General features: G+C 42.3%; 1 protein-coding gene across 1 annotated transcript in view; it reads right to left on the reverse strand.

Annotated features, from left to right (window-relative positions):
- Positions 1-14,584, reverse strand: part of SSPN (sarcospan) — a 43,764-nt gene extending 29,180 nt beyond the window's left edge. The window contains exon 1 of the mRNA XM_052639697.1: positions 14,309-14,584. Coding sequence (XP_052495657.1) covers positions 14,309-14,584 — 276 coding nt within the window. The remainder of the gene's footprint in view (positions 1-14,308) is intronic.
- Between the last annotated feature and the right edge of the window lie 332 nt (positions 14,585-14,916).

A 14,916-nucleotide genomic window follows, 5' to 3' on the forward strand; every position in this document is an offset into this window, starting at 1 on the left:
TGGAATTAAAAGCTCTTGGAAAAGTAAGAGGCAGATTAAATTCAACTGAAAAGGGGAATATTTAACTAGAGATTAGATATGAAGAAATAACCCAAAATATGGCACAGAGGATACAGGGAGATGAAACTTAACAGAGAGGTTGAGAAATATGGGAAAGAAAACAAGAATGTCCAAATACATCTAAAATAGCATTTCCAGCAAAGCAACTGAAGAGAAGAGGGAGATAATCTTTGGAAGAAATAAATAATGGCTCAATTTTTTTAATTGATGAAAGACACAAAAATCTTAGATTCAGGAAACATACAATAGAACCCACAGATAGGCATACTGTAGTTAAATTACAAAACCCCAAAGAGAGAAAATCAGAAAAGCAACCAGAGGAATGGGGCAGGTTATCTATAAAGGAAAAACAATTCTATACCAAACTGCTTAGCAGCAATAACTGCAGTCAGAAGACAATGAAATGATATATTTTTTAATGGGAAAAAATAGCTGTTAACCTCAGACTAGTGAACTATTTTATAATCACTATCTTGTATGTGGTTATTAAGTAGACTAAAAATGTTTAATGAAAATGGGATAACGAGGAGAAACATATTCATCTAACGTTGAGAAATCTGAATACACATCTCTCAGTATGATATTCATATCAAGCTGAAAAATATTAGTAAAGATGTAGACAATTAAACAACGTGGTTAAAAAGCTTGATTGTTAAATGAAATACAGAACCCTAATTTCAAATGAGAGAATTCACATTTTTTCCAAGCTAAATGGAACATTTATTAAAAAAAAGTCACATACTAGATCACAAAGTAAGTCTCATATGTCAAAGGATTGATAGTACGAAAACACATGAACTGACCACAAAGCAATTAATTTGAAATTAATAATCAAAAGATAACCAAAAAGGATATTAGAGAAAAATTCAAATAAATGGAGAGATATTCTTTGCTCACACAGAAAGTACAAACTGAATGAAAATACAAAAGTATTTTTCTTGGAACATGAGAAGCCAAATCTAAAATATATACAGAAGAAAATATAGCTAAGACTCAGGACAATTTTGAAGGAGAATAAGATAGGGGTACGGATTCCCAGGTGGTGCAGTGGGAAAGAATTTGCCTGCCAATGCAGGAAGCACAGGAGACGCACGTTCGATCCCTGTGTCAACAAGGTCCCCTGGAGTAGGAAATGGCAACCCACCGCAGTATTCCTGCCTGGGAAATCCCATGGACAGAGGAGCCTGGTGGGCTATCGTTTATGGAGTCACACAGAGTTGAACACGTCTGAGTGACTGAGAAAATACGCAGGGAGGAGTAGGGGTGGACTTGCTTCTGCCATCATCTTTATAACAAGATGCATCATAGCGCTACTTTAACTTAGATAGTGTGATATCAACACAGTGACAGACAAAGAAAACAACAAGATTGAAGAGAATCATAGATACACTCCTCAAATCTAATATGGAAACTTGGTAGATGATAAATGGAAACTGCAGATCAGTGTGAAAGGACTGATTATTGATGGTACTAAGATAATTAACACTCCAAAAATAAAATATGAACACTACCTCACATCCCTATGCAAAAAGTTAGACCACTTAAAGATATAAATACAAAAGCACATTTTCAATATTTTCAGTAAACACTAGAGAAAAATACCTTTTTGACCTTGAAGTAGGGGGAGATTTCCTTAAATATATCAAAGCATATACCATAAAAAGCTTAATATATGTAAATGCATTAAAATTAAGTATTTTCCACAACAAAACCATCATAAACAAAAGTAAAAGAGATGATACCAACTAGGAGAAGATATTTGCAGCACCTAAAACCACAAACACTAAGTCACAATGATAATAAATCTTATAAAACAATTAGAGAAAAACAACTCACAGAAAATATTCATTGAATAAATAAAGGATAGGAAACACAATTGAGCAGTCAATAAACATATATGTTCAACTCCAGCAGTAATCAGAAAAATATAAATTAAAATAAGATATCATCACACACAAGTAAGATAGGCAAAAACTATAATTATCTGCTATTTGGCCATAAAAAATAATGAAATTTTGCCACTTGCAACCAAATAAATGAACTTGAACAGCATTATGCAAAGTGAAATAAGTCAAACAGAAAAAGACAAAGGACAAATACTGTATGATATTCCAGTACTCTTGCCTGGAAAATCCTATGGACAGAGGAGTCTGGAATGCTGCAGTCCATGGGGTCACTGAGGGTCGGACACGATTGAGTTGGCTTCACTTTCATGTTTCACTTTCATGCATTGGAGAAGGAAATGGCAACCCACTCCAGTGTTCTTGCCTGGAGAATCCCAGGGACAGAGGAGCCTGGTGGGCTGCCGTCTATGGGGTCACATAGAGTCGGACACAACTGAAGTGACTTAGCAGCAGCATTGCTTATATGTGGAATCTAACAAATGCAACAAACTAATGAATATAACAAAAAAGAAGCAGACTCATAGAACAAACTAGTGTTTACCAGTGTTCAGGGAGGAGCAGTATGAGATGAGGGGCAATGTTCACTGGAGCACTATTTACAAAAGCTAGGACATGGAAGCAACTTAAATGTCCATTGACAGATGAATAAAGAAAGAAGCTGTGGTACACAAAGACAATGGAATATTACTTAGCCATAAAAAGGAATATATTTGAGTCATTTCTAATCAGCTGGATGAACCTAGAGCCTATTATACACAGTGAAGTAAGTCAGAAAGAGAAAAACAAATAAAGAGGGGATGAGAAGCACAAAATATTGGATGTACGATAGGCTCAAGGATGTTGCACAACCCGGGCAATATAGCCAGTATTTTGTAATAACTGCAAATGGAAAGAAACTTTTTAAAACTGCACTAACCTTTGCTAATTAAAAAAATATAAGTATTTTTTAAGTTAAAATTGTCTGGAAGTAACAAATGTTGGCATGTATATAGAACAGTGGGTGGGACTTCTTATTTACTGGGAGTGTAAATCTATACAACTTTAGGTTTGCAGTACTGATTTGGCAATATCTAGAAAGTTGAAAATGTCTGTATCTGAAGAGCCAGTAATTCAATTCCTAGGAATATTCTTTAAAAACTTTGAAACGTATGTGTAAAGAGCCGTGGAACAGAACATCCACTATGTCACTATATGTAATTGCGAGGAAAAAATTCTCTTTTGAAAGCAACTTAAATTTTCATTAACAGGAGAATGAGTAAGTTAATTGCTGCATACTTGCATAATGAAATATAGTATAGCAAAAATGAATAAATGATATCCATGAATTATTATAAATGACTCAAAACCAATATTTTAAAATGATATTTTGCTATCATTTATATAAAATTTAAAACAGAAAATAATTGTTGGTTATGGATCTATACAAAAAAAGTATGAAAACATGCATAGGCATGATAAATATACCAAATTCAAGATATAATCAACAGATACCTCTGGAGAAGAAGAGTAAGGCAGGAGAGTATGATTAAGAAAGGAAAGATGCAATTTCAATGTATTGAAACAATACAATTATGACAAAATATTAAAACTTGAGGAATCTGGATAGGAAGTTGCTTTATTATTCTGTCTATGCTATTATATGGGATTCCCATAGCACTAGTGGTAAAGAACCCTCCTGCCAGTGCAGGAGACGTAAAGTGGTGAGGGTTTGATCCCTGGGTTGGAAATATTCCCTGGAGGAGGGCATGGTAACCCATTCCAGTATTCTTGCCTGGAGGATCCCATGGACAGAGGAGCATAGTGGGCTACAGTCCATAGGGTTGCAAAGAGTCTGACATGACTGCAGCGGTTTACCATACATACATGCATGCTATTATACAGTTACACCTTTTTATAGTTAAAATCATAGGATTGTATAGAACTGGCCATACTTGTTCAACCTGCACGAAAATAAAAATAACCTAAATTTATTTGAAAATGGTAGAGCTTGGATTGTACCCACATTTATTTTACTCCAAAACTAGAGGACCTCCTGCAGTCTCAGGCCCCTCTCCTTGTCTTTTCTGATTCTTCTCAGACAGGATTAATCACACCTTCTTCTGTGCCACTTTCTTCAAACACTTGGTTTTTAAACTTACTGCAGTTGATTGTATGTGTGTGTGTGTGTGTGTATTCCCCCATACACAGCTCTGGTGGCAACCTGCATGGCATATGGAAAGACACCAGGAGAATGGCTAAATGTGAAAGGTTTCTGTTTTACAAGTCAGTAATCTTTCTTTAGGGCTTGCCAGGTGCCTCAGTGGTAAAGAACCCAACTGCAATGCACAAGATGCAGGTTCAGTTCCTAGGTGGGAAAGATCCCCTGGAGGAGGGCATGGAAACCCACTCCAGTATTCTTGCCTGAAGAATCCCATGGACAGAGGAGCCTGGCAGGATAGTCCATGGAGTTGGACATGACTTAGTGACTAAACAACAATCTTTCTTTTATAGGCTTCTGTTCTGTTGCTTTTCAACCACCTACCTCACGCTTATGGTGACTTACCAGAAGCCAATCATCAATAGGTTCTACAAATACATACTTTTGCAAAGTAATCTATTTTCAAAGAATATAAGAGAAACTAAAATCTGAAACTAAAATGTTTCAGCATTTCTCATGAATCAACACAAGGGTTAGAAGTGTTACATATTTGTGGAAAAAAATAAAGTACCACTCATTTGTTCCATTTCAGGATTTTTCAAGTCCTCAGAAGCTAAAGGAACCTTATAAATGTGGATTTAGCCTATTCCAGAGGTAGAGAGAGGCTTCCCAAGTGGTACTAGTGGTAAAGAACGCATCTGCCAATGCAGGAGACATCAGAGACATGGGTTCAATCCCTGGGTTGGGAAGATGTCCTGGAGGAGGGCATGGCAATCTACTGCAGTATTCTTGCTTGGAGAATCCCATGGACAGAGGAGCCTGACAGGCTATGGTCCGTAGGGTTGCAAAGAATGGGACATGACTGAAGTGACTTGCACACACATGCAGAGTATAATAGAGTTCAGCTGTATTTTATGATACAAGCATAATTAAGCTGGTTCTCAAATTAGGTCCCACTTTAGAAATGATTGCACAGATAATTCTACACTAATACTCCTGGGCCCATCTCTCTGAAACAGCACAGTAAATGAAATTTGATGAAATGGTCCAGTATATAGGAATTATACAGTAAATCAATACAAAGTCAATCAAAACTGAAGTGTAAATGAGAGAACCATCCTATACAGCCTTTAAAAAACATTATCAGGTGGCTTTTCCAATGAAGAGTAATTTTTACCAAAACAACAACAACAACCAAACAGGATATAATGGAATGCCAAGTAATATATAGTAACATTACTTCTTTAAAATGTGTTTTGTCCTCTTCATCATGAAGAGGTCAGTGTCCCCAGGCAGCCTGTAGCCTCTCCCGCATTTCCTCTCTTCCCTTCCATGGCAACACGGGTTAGCAAGACACTGAGCTTTTTGTGATGTGTGTGTGAGGACAGGGAGAAGGGGGAGCGAGCCTTCAGGGAGGTCTCCAGGTGGAAAAATTCGTGACGCACTAGATTCAGTGACTGAATGAGAATTGTTTACCGAAAGTTCTCGAACACAATAGTTACGGTTACCTTATGTTCACTTTAAAATTTTTTGCTTGGTCTCAGGGCCCTTAACTCTGAAACCCTCTCATCGTAGGCATCCCAGACAACTTATTCATGAAAGGTTACATGACAAAGCCAGCCGGAGTGGTTTAATCCGTCTATTTCAGCACCTAAGTAGCCAGGCGCATGACAGATATGCATAAACTTCCTGAATGTGGAACATGTATATTAAAATGGTCGAATTCTGCCTTTCATTTGTAGGTGGTCATGAAGAAGTTATTTTGCTTGAATTATGAAGTGTCCACCTTCCAGAGACCTAGCTTGCCCTTCCACTGCCTCCGAAGCTGCACCCCTCCACTGAGACAGGAGGGATGTTCTTCCTGTGTTCTTCTCCCTGCATCCTCCACCCTCCACCAGAAAGGATGAAGGCTGAAATGCTATTTCCCTTTTCTTAGAAAATGCCTCCTTACTTTTCCTGGCACAGCTAAATGGCACGGCTAAAAGCCTGATATGTGTGCCACACCTGATACTTTAGAAGGAAGCGGGTGTTATTTTTTTTCCCTTAGTAATAAAGCAAAAATCCATTCCTTAGTCAGGGTCTAGTTAACACATTAGCAATTCCTTCTTTTTTTTCTTGTCACCTGTCACTATCTTCTACACAAGAGAGAGGCCTTGGTAACAATCTATCTTAAAGGGATTTTAATGGCTCATTACAGCCAATGCCGAATCAAACACTTTCAAAACAACAGTTGAGTGGGATGCCGCTAAAAGAGCCTCCTTGAGGTTTCCACAGCCTCTCCCAGCCGGGGAGAAGTTGCTCATTTCTGCAACAACAGAAGCAGGCCCAGCGAGCTTCTTCAGCAGAATGTGGGAATGCGATCTGTGAACAAACCATTTGCTTTCTAACAGCCACTTACCGGCCTCATGTCAGAGCGCAGGAAAGACAGCACTGAAACACTCAGATTCATGACTGTGTTAGGCTGTGGATGTGGCTCTAGCAACCTTAGATCAGAGAGCATTGACTTTAAATAAGCTCAAAAATCAAACCAGCGACATTCCAGGATGTCTCTGGAACCATGGCCCTGCCTTTGTTTACTACTCGTTCTGGACTAGGATTGGACCAAAAGGCGGCAAATCAGATTGTTAGTCACTCCTCTAGTCTTTCTCTCTGGGATGGTTGGGGTTTGTGCAGCACAGTTCAGGATTTCTAAGCTGGACAAACAGGATCAGATGAGAAGCCCTGTGTGTGAGCGCTCAGTTGCTCCAGTCTTGTACAATTCTTTGAGACCCTATGGACTGCAGCCCGCCAGGCTCCTCTGTCCATGGGATTCTCCAGGTGAGAATACTGGAGAGAGTTGCCATGCCCTCCTCCGGGGGGATCTTCCCTACCCAGGGATTGAACTCACATTTCTTGTGTTTCCTGGGTCACAGGTGGATTCTTTACCACTGAGCCACCGGGGAACCGGGGAGAAGCCCTGATGGCAGACCGAAGCGGGGTCCACCAGGGGCTTCGGGCTGGAGGCTGTGACAGCATAAGCCCCCAGGTGGGAGCACGCCCCAGGCTTTATTTTGACCCATTCCACAGAACAAAGACTGTTCGCCTAATTTTCAAAATCATCATCATAAAATGAAAGCATCAGCTGCATTATTATAAAGAAATCATCAGCTACATATTAAAAAGCATCAGCTGTATATTATTCGGGGAAGAGAGCTGGCTTCCCTGAATTCTAGAAAGACCAAGCCTGAGATCACTGCTCCCAGAGGCCAGAGGGCTCATCCAATTGCTGAAAATCTGAGCATACCCCCAAGGCCGGGCTCAGTCTACCATCCTCATTTCCTTGCCTCAGAAGCCAGGGTGTCATGTAGCTAGATCCTGACAGTGACTCACTCCTGGAGCAATATGAAAAGTTAGAGACTTACTAAACGTGAGTACTAAGCTTTAAAAAACTGAGGGGACAAATGAAATGCCTAAGCTACCCTTAGAGTTGTATGTACCACCTTAATCTACTTGATTTTATTTTTAGTGAAAATTGACACACACACACACACACAAAAACAATTAGTAAAATGCCTTGAAAATACCTTCCTCCATATGTTTCACTACTGGCATGAACAATTCAGTCATGCCATCTCACAACACTGCCAAGTGTCAGCTTACTGGCTCACAATATTCAGACTTCTAGATGTTCCATGAAAGCCATGGGATCTTCATTGAAAAGATGAGAAAACACATTTATGAATCACTGAGGTGGCTGTACAAGTGGATATTCCTCACTGAAAGGGCTATGGATTGAATTATGCCCCCCTCCACCCAATTGCTGTGTTTAAGCCTTCATCCTCAATGTGACTGTATTTGGAGACAGGGCTTTCAGGAGGTAATTAGGGTAAAAGAAGTTAAAAGGTGAGGTCCTAATCCTACAAGACTGGTGATCTTAGAAGAAGAGGAAGAGAAGGATCCCCTGTTCTCTCTTCATACATGCATCAAGGAAGGACCACATGAGCACAGAGCAAGAAAGAGGCCATCTGCAAGCTTAGGAAGACAGCTCCTCACCAGAACCCCACCGTGCTGGGGCAGACTAAGACAGAAAGGAAAATGTATTTTAGTCATTGCTGTACGTGTAAGTTCACATGTAGCAATTTTAAAATCTATCAGGGTGATCAAGTGAGTTGCCTTGCTCAGGCTTCTGACAGTTACTCCTGCCAAGTTTTATCTCATACACTGAGATCTGAGGCAGCATCCAAACCATTTGAAAGAGGACATGCCTCTAAGACACACTTTTATATAGTTGCAAATACTGTTCCCCACATCCATAAGAAGTTCCCCTTCAGCTTAAAACTCATTGTGTTAAACCTAGACTTGAATGTTTACAGCCAGTAGTAACTAGAGGGTTACATACGTTATCACAAGGTCTCATCCAACTCTGGATTTTGATGGGCTCTTTTGAGCAACATGTCTCTGGTTTGCCAGGACCTAAGTCTTAAAAGTGAACTATGCTTTGCAGCGAAATGGTGTCCAATTAAAGTTTAATGAGTGGATTCCACCCGTATTCTACAGTAACACAGAAACATGCACCCTGAACTCTTCACATGCCTTTGTGTGTATCCTTTAATGTCGAGGGCAGTCCTTCAGGGTGCAGCACAGGCAAGTGGACCCAGGTAAAGAACACCCTTAATAGAAATGTCATGGGCAAGGCGAATTGCAAGAAAAAGTCTAGAAAACATCCATTTCCTCAGACCAAATTGAAAGCAGACATCATAATGGCAATCTAGGAAACTATTAGACCAAATATTAGAAAAACCTATACCACTGCTCTCTTTGTAAAAAGGTAAGGTTGCAAATGTTGACATCTACCATTCAGCCACATCAATCCCAATTTGTCCTAATTTATTCAAGTTAGGGGAATGCAAAATAAATCATGTGACTTCTTGTTTCTTTTTTAAATCCTGCAGTCATCTTATAATCTGAAATAAAATATCTCAATAATTCTAAGTTAACATATTCTGAATATTTTTGAAACTCAAGAGCCCAAAATGGAGTAATAACACACTCCTTACTATTACCTCTCAGTGTTTTTCAGCATTATCAATAAACTTAAAATTCTCTATTTTGCAAAATACATTTGTAAGTCATTTTTTCAAACCATAGTTTAAAGTGGATATATACAAGTTAAAACAGAAACTCTAATAGTAAGTATGAAATACAGTTCAATTCAACACACATTGGATACCGTCATGTGTCAGAATACATAATGGCCCGATGGACACCTAATAGACTTAAAGAGAATTACCTGCTTTACTTTTTACTTGATTATCCCCAAAGTTTATGCAGGGCTTCCCAGGTGGCACAGTGGTAAAGAATCCACCTGCCAATGTAGGAGACACAAGAGACATGGGTTCTATCCCTGGGTCAGGAAGATCCCCTGGAGTAGGAAATGGCAACCCACTCCAGTGTTCTTGCCTTGAGAATCCCAGGGACAGGGAGCCTGGTGGGCTGCCGTCTATGGGGTCGCACAGAGTCGGACACGACTGAAGCAACTTAGCAGCAACAATAGCGGCAAGACTCTTATTACAATTCATAAGATAAGTTGTATGAATGATATTAAAGAAAAACAACATACTTCCCTAAAAGCCCTTTTCTTAAACTTTCTAAAGTGATTCATGTAGTATATATCTCAGGGATTTTATTCCAGGTAGACAGGGGTAGGAGGTGGGGTATGTGAGCAATGGAGTAAGAGTGAGGAAAACTAAAACCACAATAAGGCAAATAAGTTCCCACTTTTCATGGCAATATTCCCTACAAGGGCCAAGAGATTAACAAATACTAAACATCCCCATTGGGATGAGAAGCAAGAGTTTGCTCTAAATTGACTTCAGAGTAAAGATGCCAACGCAAATAAATCACTGTAAGTGAAATACTTTGAAAGGTAAATGGACTTTAAAAATATTTGCCTAGGTTAAATTTTTTAATCGGAAGTATTCATTACTGTCAGATATGATAAGGCCACATGTCCATCAGGATCTCTGGAGATCTCCTCCTAGTATATGATTCATTATTTTTAAACTAATACCTAGCTGGGCAGACATCCCCAACAAATGTTACTGAGTGAAGAAAAATAAGCAAAGATTCAAACATGTCATGCTTATGACCAACCTAGATAGCATATTGAAAAGCAGAGACATTACTTTGCCAACAAAGGTCCGTCTAGTCAAGGCTATGGTTTTTCCAGTGGTCATGTATGGATGTGAGAGTTGGACTGTGAAGAAGGCTGAGCGCTGAAGAATTGATGCTTTGGAACTGTGGTGTTGGAGAAGACCCTTGAGAGTCCCTTGGACTGCAAGGAGATCCAACCAGTCCATTCTGAAGGCGATCAGCCCTGGGATTTCTTTGGAGGGAATGATGCTGAAGCTGAAACTCCAGTACTCTGGCCACCTCATGCGAAGAGTTGACTCATTGGAAAAAAATCTGATGTTGGGAGAGATTGGGGGCAGGAGGAGAAGGGGACGACAGAGGATGAGATGGCTGGATGGCATCACTGACTCGACGGACGCGAGTCTGAGTGAACTCCGGGAGCTGGTGATGGACAGGGAGGCCTGGCGTGCTGCGATTCATGAGGTCACAAAGAGTCAGACACGACTGAGCGACTGAACTGAACTGAAACCAAAATTGTATTAAGTAAAATGGAAGTAAAGGCCCCAAAGTTCTCAGATTTCTTCAATCCACACACAGCTTTTCATCAAGAATAATTCTGGAATGACAACAAACTTGAATGCCTATTCAACCCAGCTACTCAAACCATTAATAGAATAAAATGCTGCGCAAACTTGGGTTTCCTAGGATCCCTTTTCCCTAGCCAAATGCATCCTCAAAGACTCTGGTTGACTTTGCATTGTCCCTGTGAAGTGACTTGCAACCCTCAAGCTACATAGAAAAAAATTTAAGAGAAGAATGGCACTCTTACAGGTTACATAGCCTCCGTAGTGGCTCCATTCTTTTTTTTTCTTTATGAGAATCTTTTGTAATTGAAGTAAAAAGACTTCAGTCATCTCTCTGATGGAGAATGAGAGGTAAGTAAGAAACAAGTTGTTTTTCTAAAATTCCTTGACATAAATCTCAGATCAGAGAACACCAATGTCTCTTTTTGATAACTAGAATTTCACTGCATATTCCTCAAGTCATCCAGATCACGAAGAAGTCACGAAGAAGTTGCTTAAGTGAGTTTATCTGTATACTTAGATTGTATCATGGGAATGGTGATACCCAAATCCATAGCAAGCCTTGTTAAAATGAAGGACGTATCATGGTCAGAGGCGACCAATACAAACAGAAATAGAAGAGTGAAGCAGGTCAAGCTGTGGATGAGGATGGTGCCTCAGTCTAGGTGCCGTGCTTGAATTCAGCATACATTCCAGAAGCAGGTTTGACTCTGCCCTATTCGCAGGGAGTGTTGACCTGTACTTTGGTCTAGCATGTCTGCTAAACGGGGCAAACTTTCAGTATTCCTTGGCGGATATACCAGGCCAGCATCATTCCCTGTTCCTAGGGAAAAATGACCCTGAGGAGGCCCTTTCCCCCCACCCAACCCCCCAAGTTGGTTTTTAGAAACCTCCAGAGAGATTAAGAAAGTTTTTTCAGGTTTTCAGTTCAGTCGCTCAGTCGTGTCATTCAGAAAGTACCAGATTCAACAAATACCGCTAAGACTGCTAACAGTAACTTGGCTGAGATCAGAGAAAGGTGAGATGGCCGAGCTGATACCTCCTTTAGGGTTCAAACTGGTCTTGGAAATGGAGCAAATCCAAAGTGACTGTTCTTCATGATTAGAGATAAAACAGAGCCACGGCTGCTTCCAAGAGTGCTGCTACCAGTGACGGCTCCACTCTTTGCTAATAAAAGGCGCAAACTCACTGAACGTGTACCCCAAGTCAGGACTCTAAGTGCAAGAACATGTAGTCACTTATCTATTCCTCAGGACAACCCTAAGAGGTAGGTATTATCATTAACATTTGGATTTCATCAATGAAGACACAGAAGCCTGGAGAAGTGAAAGGAACTTGCCTTGACTGAGTTATTCACTTAGACTTTTTCAGCGAATAACAGTGAGGGGTGGGAGGTGGGGGGCAGGTTCGTCTCCAGGCAGAGTCCTGCTTCTGTACTTTACCATCCTGCCTCCCTGCCTTTTCTCTTCCCTGAAAACTTGGAAGAGCGCCCCGGGACCAACCACAGACAGCGTGACAAGGACAACAAGCGTGGTGTCTGTGGGAAACAGGGACAAGCTGCCTGCAGCCTTGGCCCAGCTGGGTTGAATTTTTCCTCACCAGGCTCCTCAGGGTCCCTCCTCACTTGTCTCAGGCCATCTCCACTAACTGCTCTGCTCTACATATGCTCTCCGTTGAAAGAGAAGACTACGGATATCACCAGCACAAATATCACTACCAGAAAACTCCACGTGGATCCCAGATCATAACCTAGAAACTTGGAAAGAAAAAAAAACAGAACTGGCTGTAGATAACACTCTGCAACACACCCAAGGAGCTTCCTGGGCAACTAGGAACATGTGATGCTCCTACAAGCTGCTCAAGAAATTTCAGAGTTGCAAGGTTTGTACACTCCTGTCTTGAACATGAAGACAATTTTTTCCCAGCTAGTCTGCTTTTTTGGTACTGGACTTTTTTAAAGTTGGAGTAAAGAATGGATAGAAAACACATTTGCAAATAATATTCAAAACCACCACCATATGAGAAGCTTCATTCCTTTCTTCTATGAATTCGCCTAGCCTTAAAGAACAGACATATTTTCCCTCTGAGTCTGTTGACAGTCACTGCAGTGACTAAAATACCCAGTATATCTTAGTGAAAAGCTATTTTTAAAATCACTTGATTTAGAAAACTCCAATCATGATAATTTCATGGGACTTCTTAGTACACAAATTAAAAGTTTTAAATTACTCTGCAAGAATTTGAGAGTTCAAATACTCTTAATTAGAAAATACCTGCATCAATGCATATTTAATCAGGTGTTTTTAACATCTGTCCCGGATACAAAATTATTTTGAGGGTTGTTTTGTGAGTTATGGTTCTTCTGGTCAGTAATTACGGTGAGGATGCCACGTGAGACTGGGAGCCGGAAATATGGATCCTTGTCCCTCCTGGCTCTCCCATGCCTCAGCTCTGGACTTTGAGAACGTCACTTAACTTCTCTTAGCCTGTTTCCTCATGTCCACAGATGAATAACAGTTCCCACCTCCAAGTATTGTTCCATAGACCAAATGAAACGATGCAGGTGGAAGAGATTTTAGTGACTCCCAAGGAAATATCATATAATATTAAAATTACAAACTAAAGGTAGGAGTGACGGGACTTAGGCAAGCGCAGATGTATTCTGGAGCAGAAAGGTATCAACTTGGCTGATTTGCCAACTCTTGACCTTGGTTCTCTCGGTTGAGAAATGGAAGGATAAGAACTATCCCATAAGACTGATGTGAGGGTTAGAAATAATATGTAGGGCCTCTAGCAGGACAGGCCCAAGGAGGTGCTCAATAAATGGCACCCGTTTCTTATCAGAGAAAACGTTTAATTAAGCTAAAAGTATGCTGTGTGCAAACACAACAGCTGAACGGGGTTCTGCTTGGAACAGTACATCCATTAGCTGGGTCCCAAATAGTCTCCCGCCTCGGCCAGCGCCCTGGGTTTATCCCACTTTAGACTCCAGCGGATTAAGGCTGTGCTTGCTGTATTCGCATTTCCTGCCTTCCACCACGGTTTTCTAAAACTTCCTAATGGAACCTCCGATTTAAAAACTAAAATCAATTCTACCCAATGGGGCCACTCCACGCACAGGAATTTTCCTAACTTGCTTTCACAAGCTGAACTTTTCACTTTTTTGCTAGTCCTGGAGGGAGGAGGGTGGGGTCCGTGGGGCTGATCTGCTGGTGTTACTGAGAATGTTCAAAGTGACCAGAATAAGCAGCCTGGGCCTCGCCTCCCCAGCTCCAGCGCCCGAGGCTCAGGAGTGTCGGAGGCGTTCGGAGCCGCAAGCAGGACAAGGGCACGAGCCCCGCCGCGCCGGGCCTGGGCAGACCTGGGCCGGCGGGACTCGGTCACTGAGCCGCCGCGAGTTAGAGGCTTGTTGCCGGGGAAGGGCGCATGCAGGTGGGTTAGTGGTAACTCGACCATGCGGCGTGGCATTCCTGTCTGGCAACGCGCTCAGGCAAAACAGACTCGATGCTTACAATGATCCCAGCCCAAAATGGAGTGTCTCTGACTAGCAGGGAGGAGCTGATGCCGGCCATGAGGAAGCCCACCACGGTCACGGCGATGCCCAGCGCCAGCTGCAGCAGCGCGAGCAGCAGCGGGAACCGGCAGCCGCAGCACGTCCGGGCCTCCTCCCCGCTCTCCTTGGGGGCCCCCGCGCCCCTCTTCGGCCCCATGTCGTCGGGCCCCGCGGCGTCGGCGGCTGGCGGTCCCCCTTGGCTCCACGCGCCGCGGCCGGGCCGCTCCCTGCCCATGGCGGCTGCGGGGGCGGCAGCGGCGGGGGCGGCGCGGGGCGGGTCGCGCCGGCCCGGCTCGGCGAGTTACGGAGGCTGAACAAATATGGAAAACATTTGGAGCGACTGGCCGAGCCTCCGAAGGCCACGGGGAGCCCGCGGCGGAGGGGGAGTCGAGGGGGGTCGCCAACTGCCAACGCGCCGGGCAGGACGCAGCGCCCGCAGACTCCGGCAGGGTGGCCTGTCTTTGGACAGGCTGCGTGCGCGCGTGCGTGCGTGTGTATGTGTGCGCACGTGGGGGGTGTGCGTGCATCTGCGCGTCTCTGTGTGGTGTCTGTTTTCCCCACTTCGAA

The sequence above is a fragment of the Budorcas taxicolor genome, chromosome 5, assembly GCF_023091745.1.
Source record: "Budorcas taxicolor isolate Tak-1 chromosome 5, Takin1.1, whole genome shotgun sequence".
NCBI lineage: Eukaryota > Metazoa > Chordata > Mammalia > Artiodactyla > Bovidae > Budorcas > Budorcas taxicolor.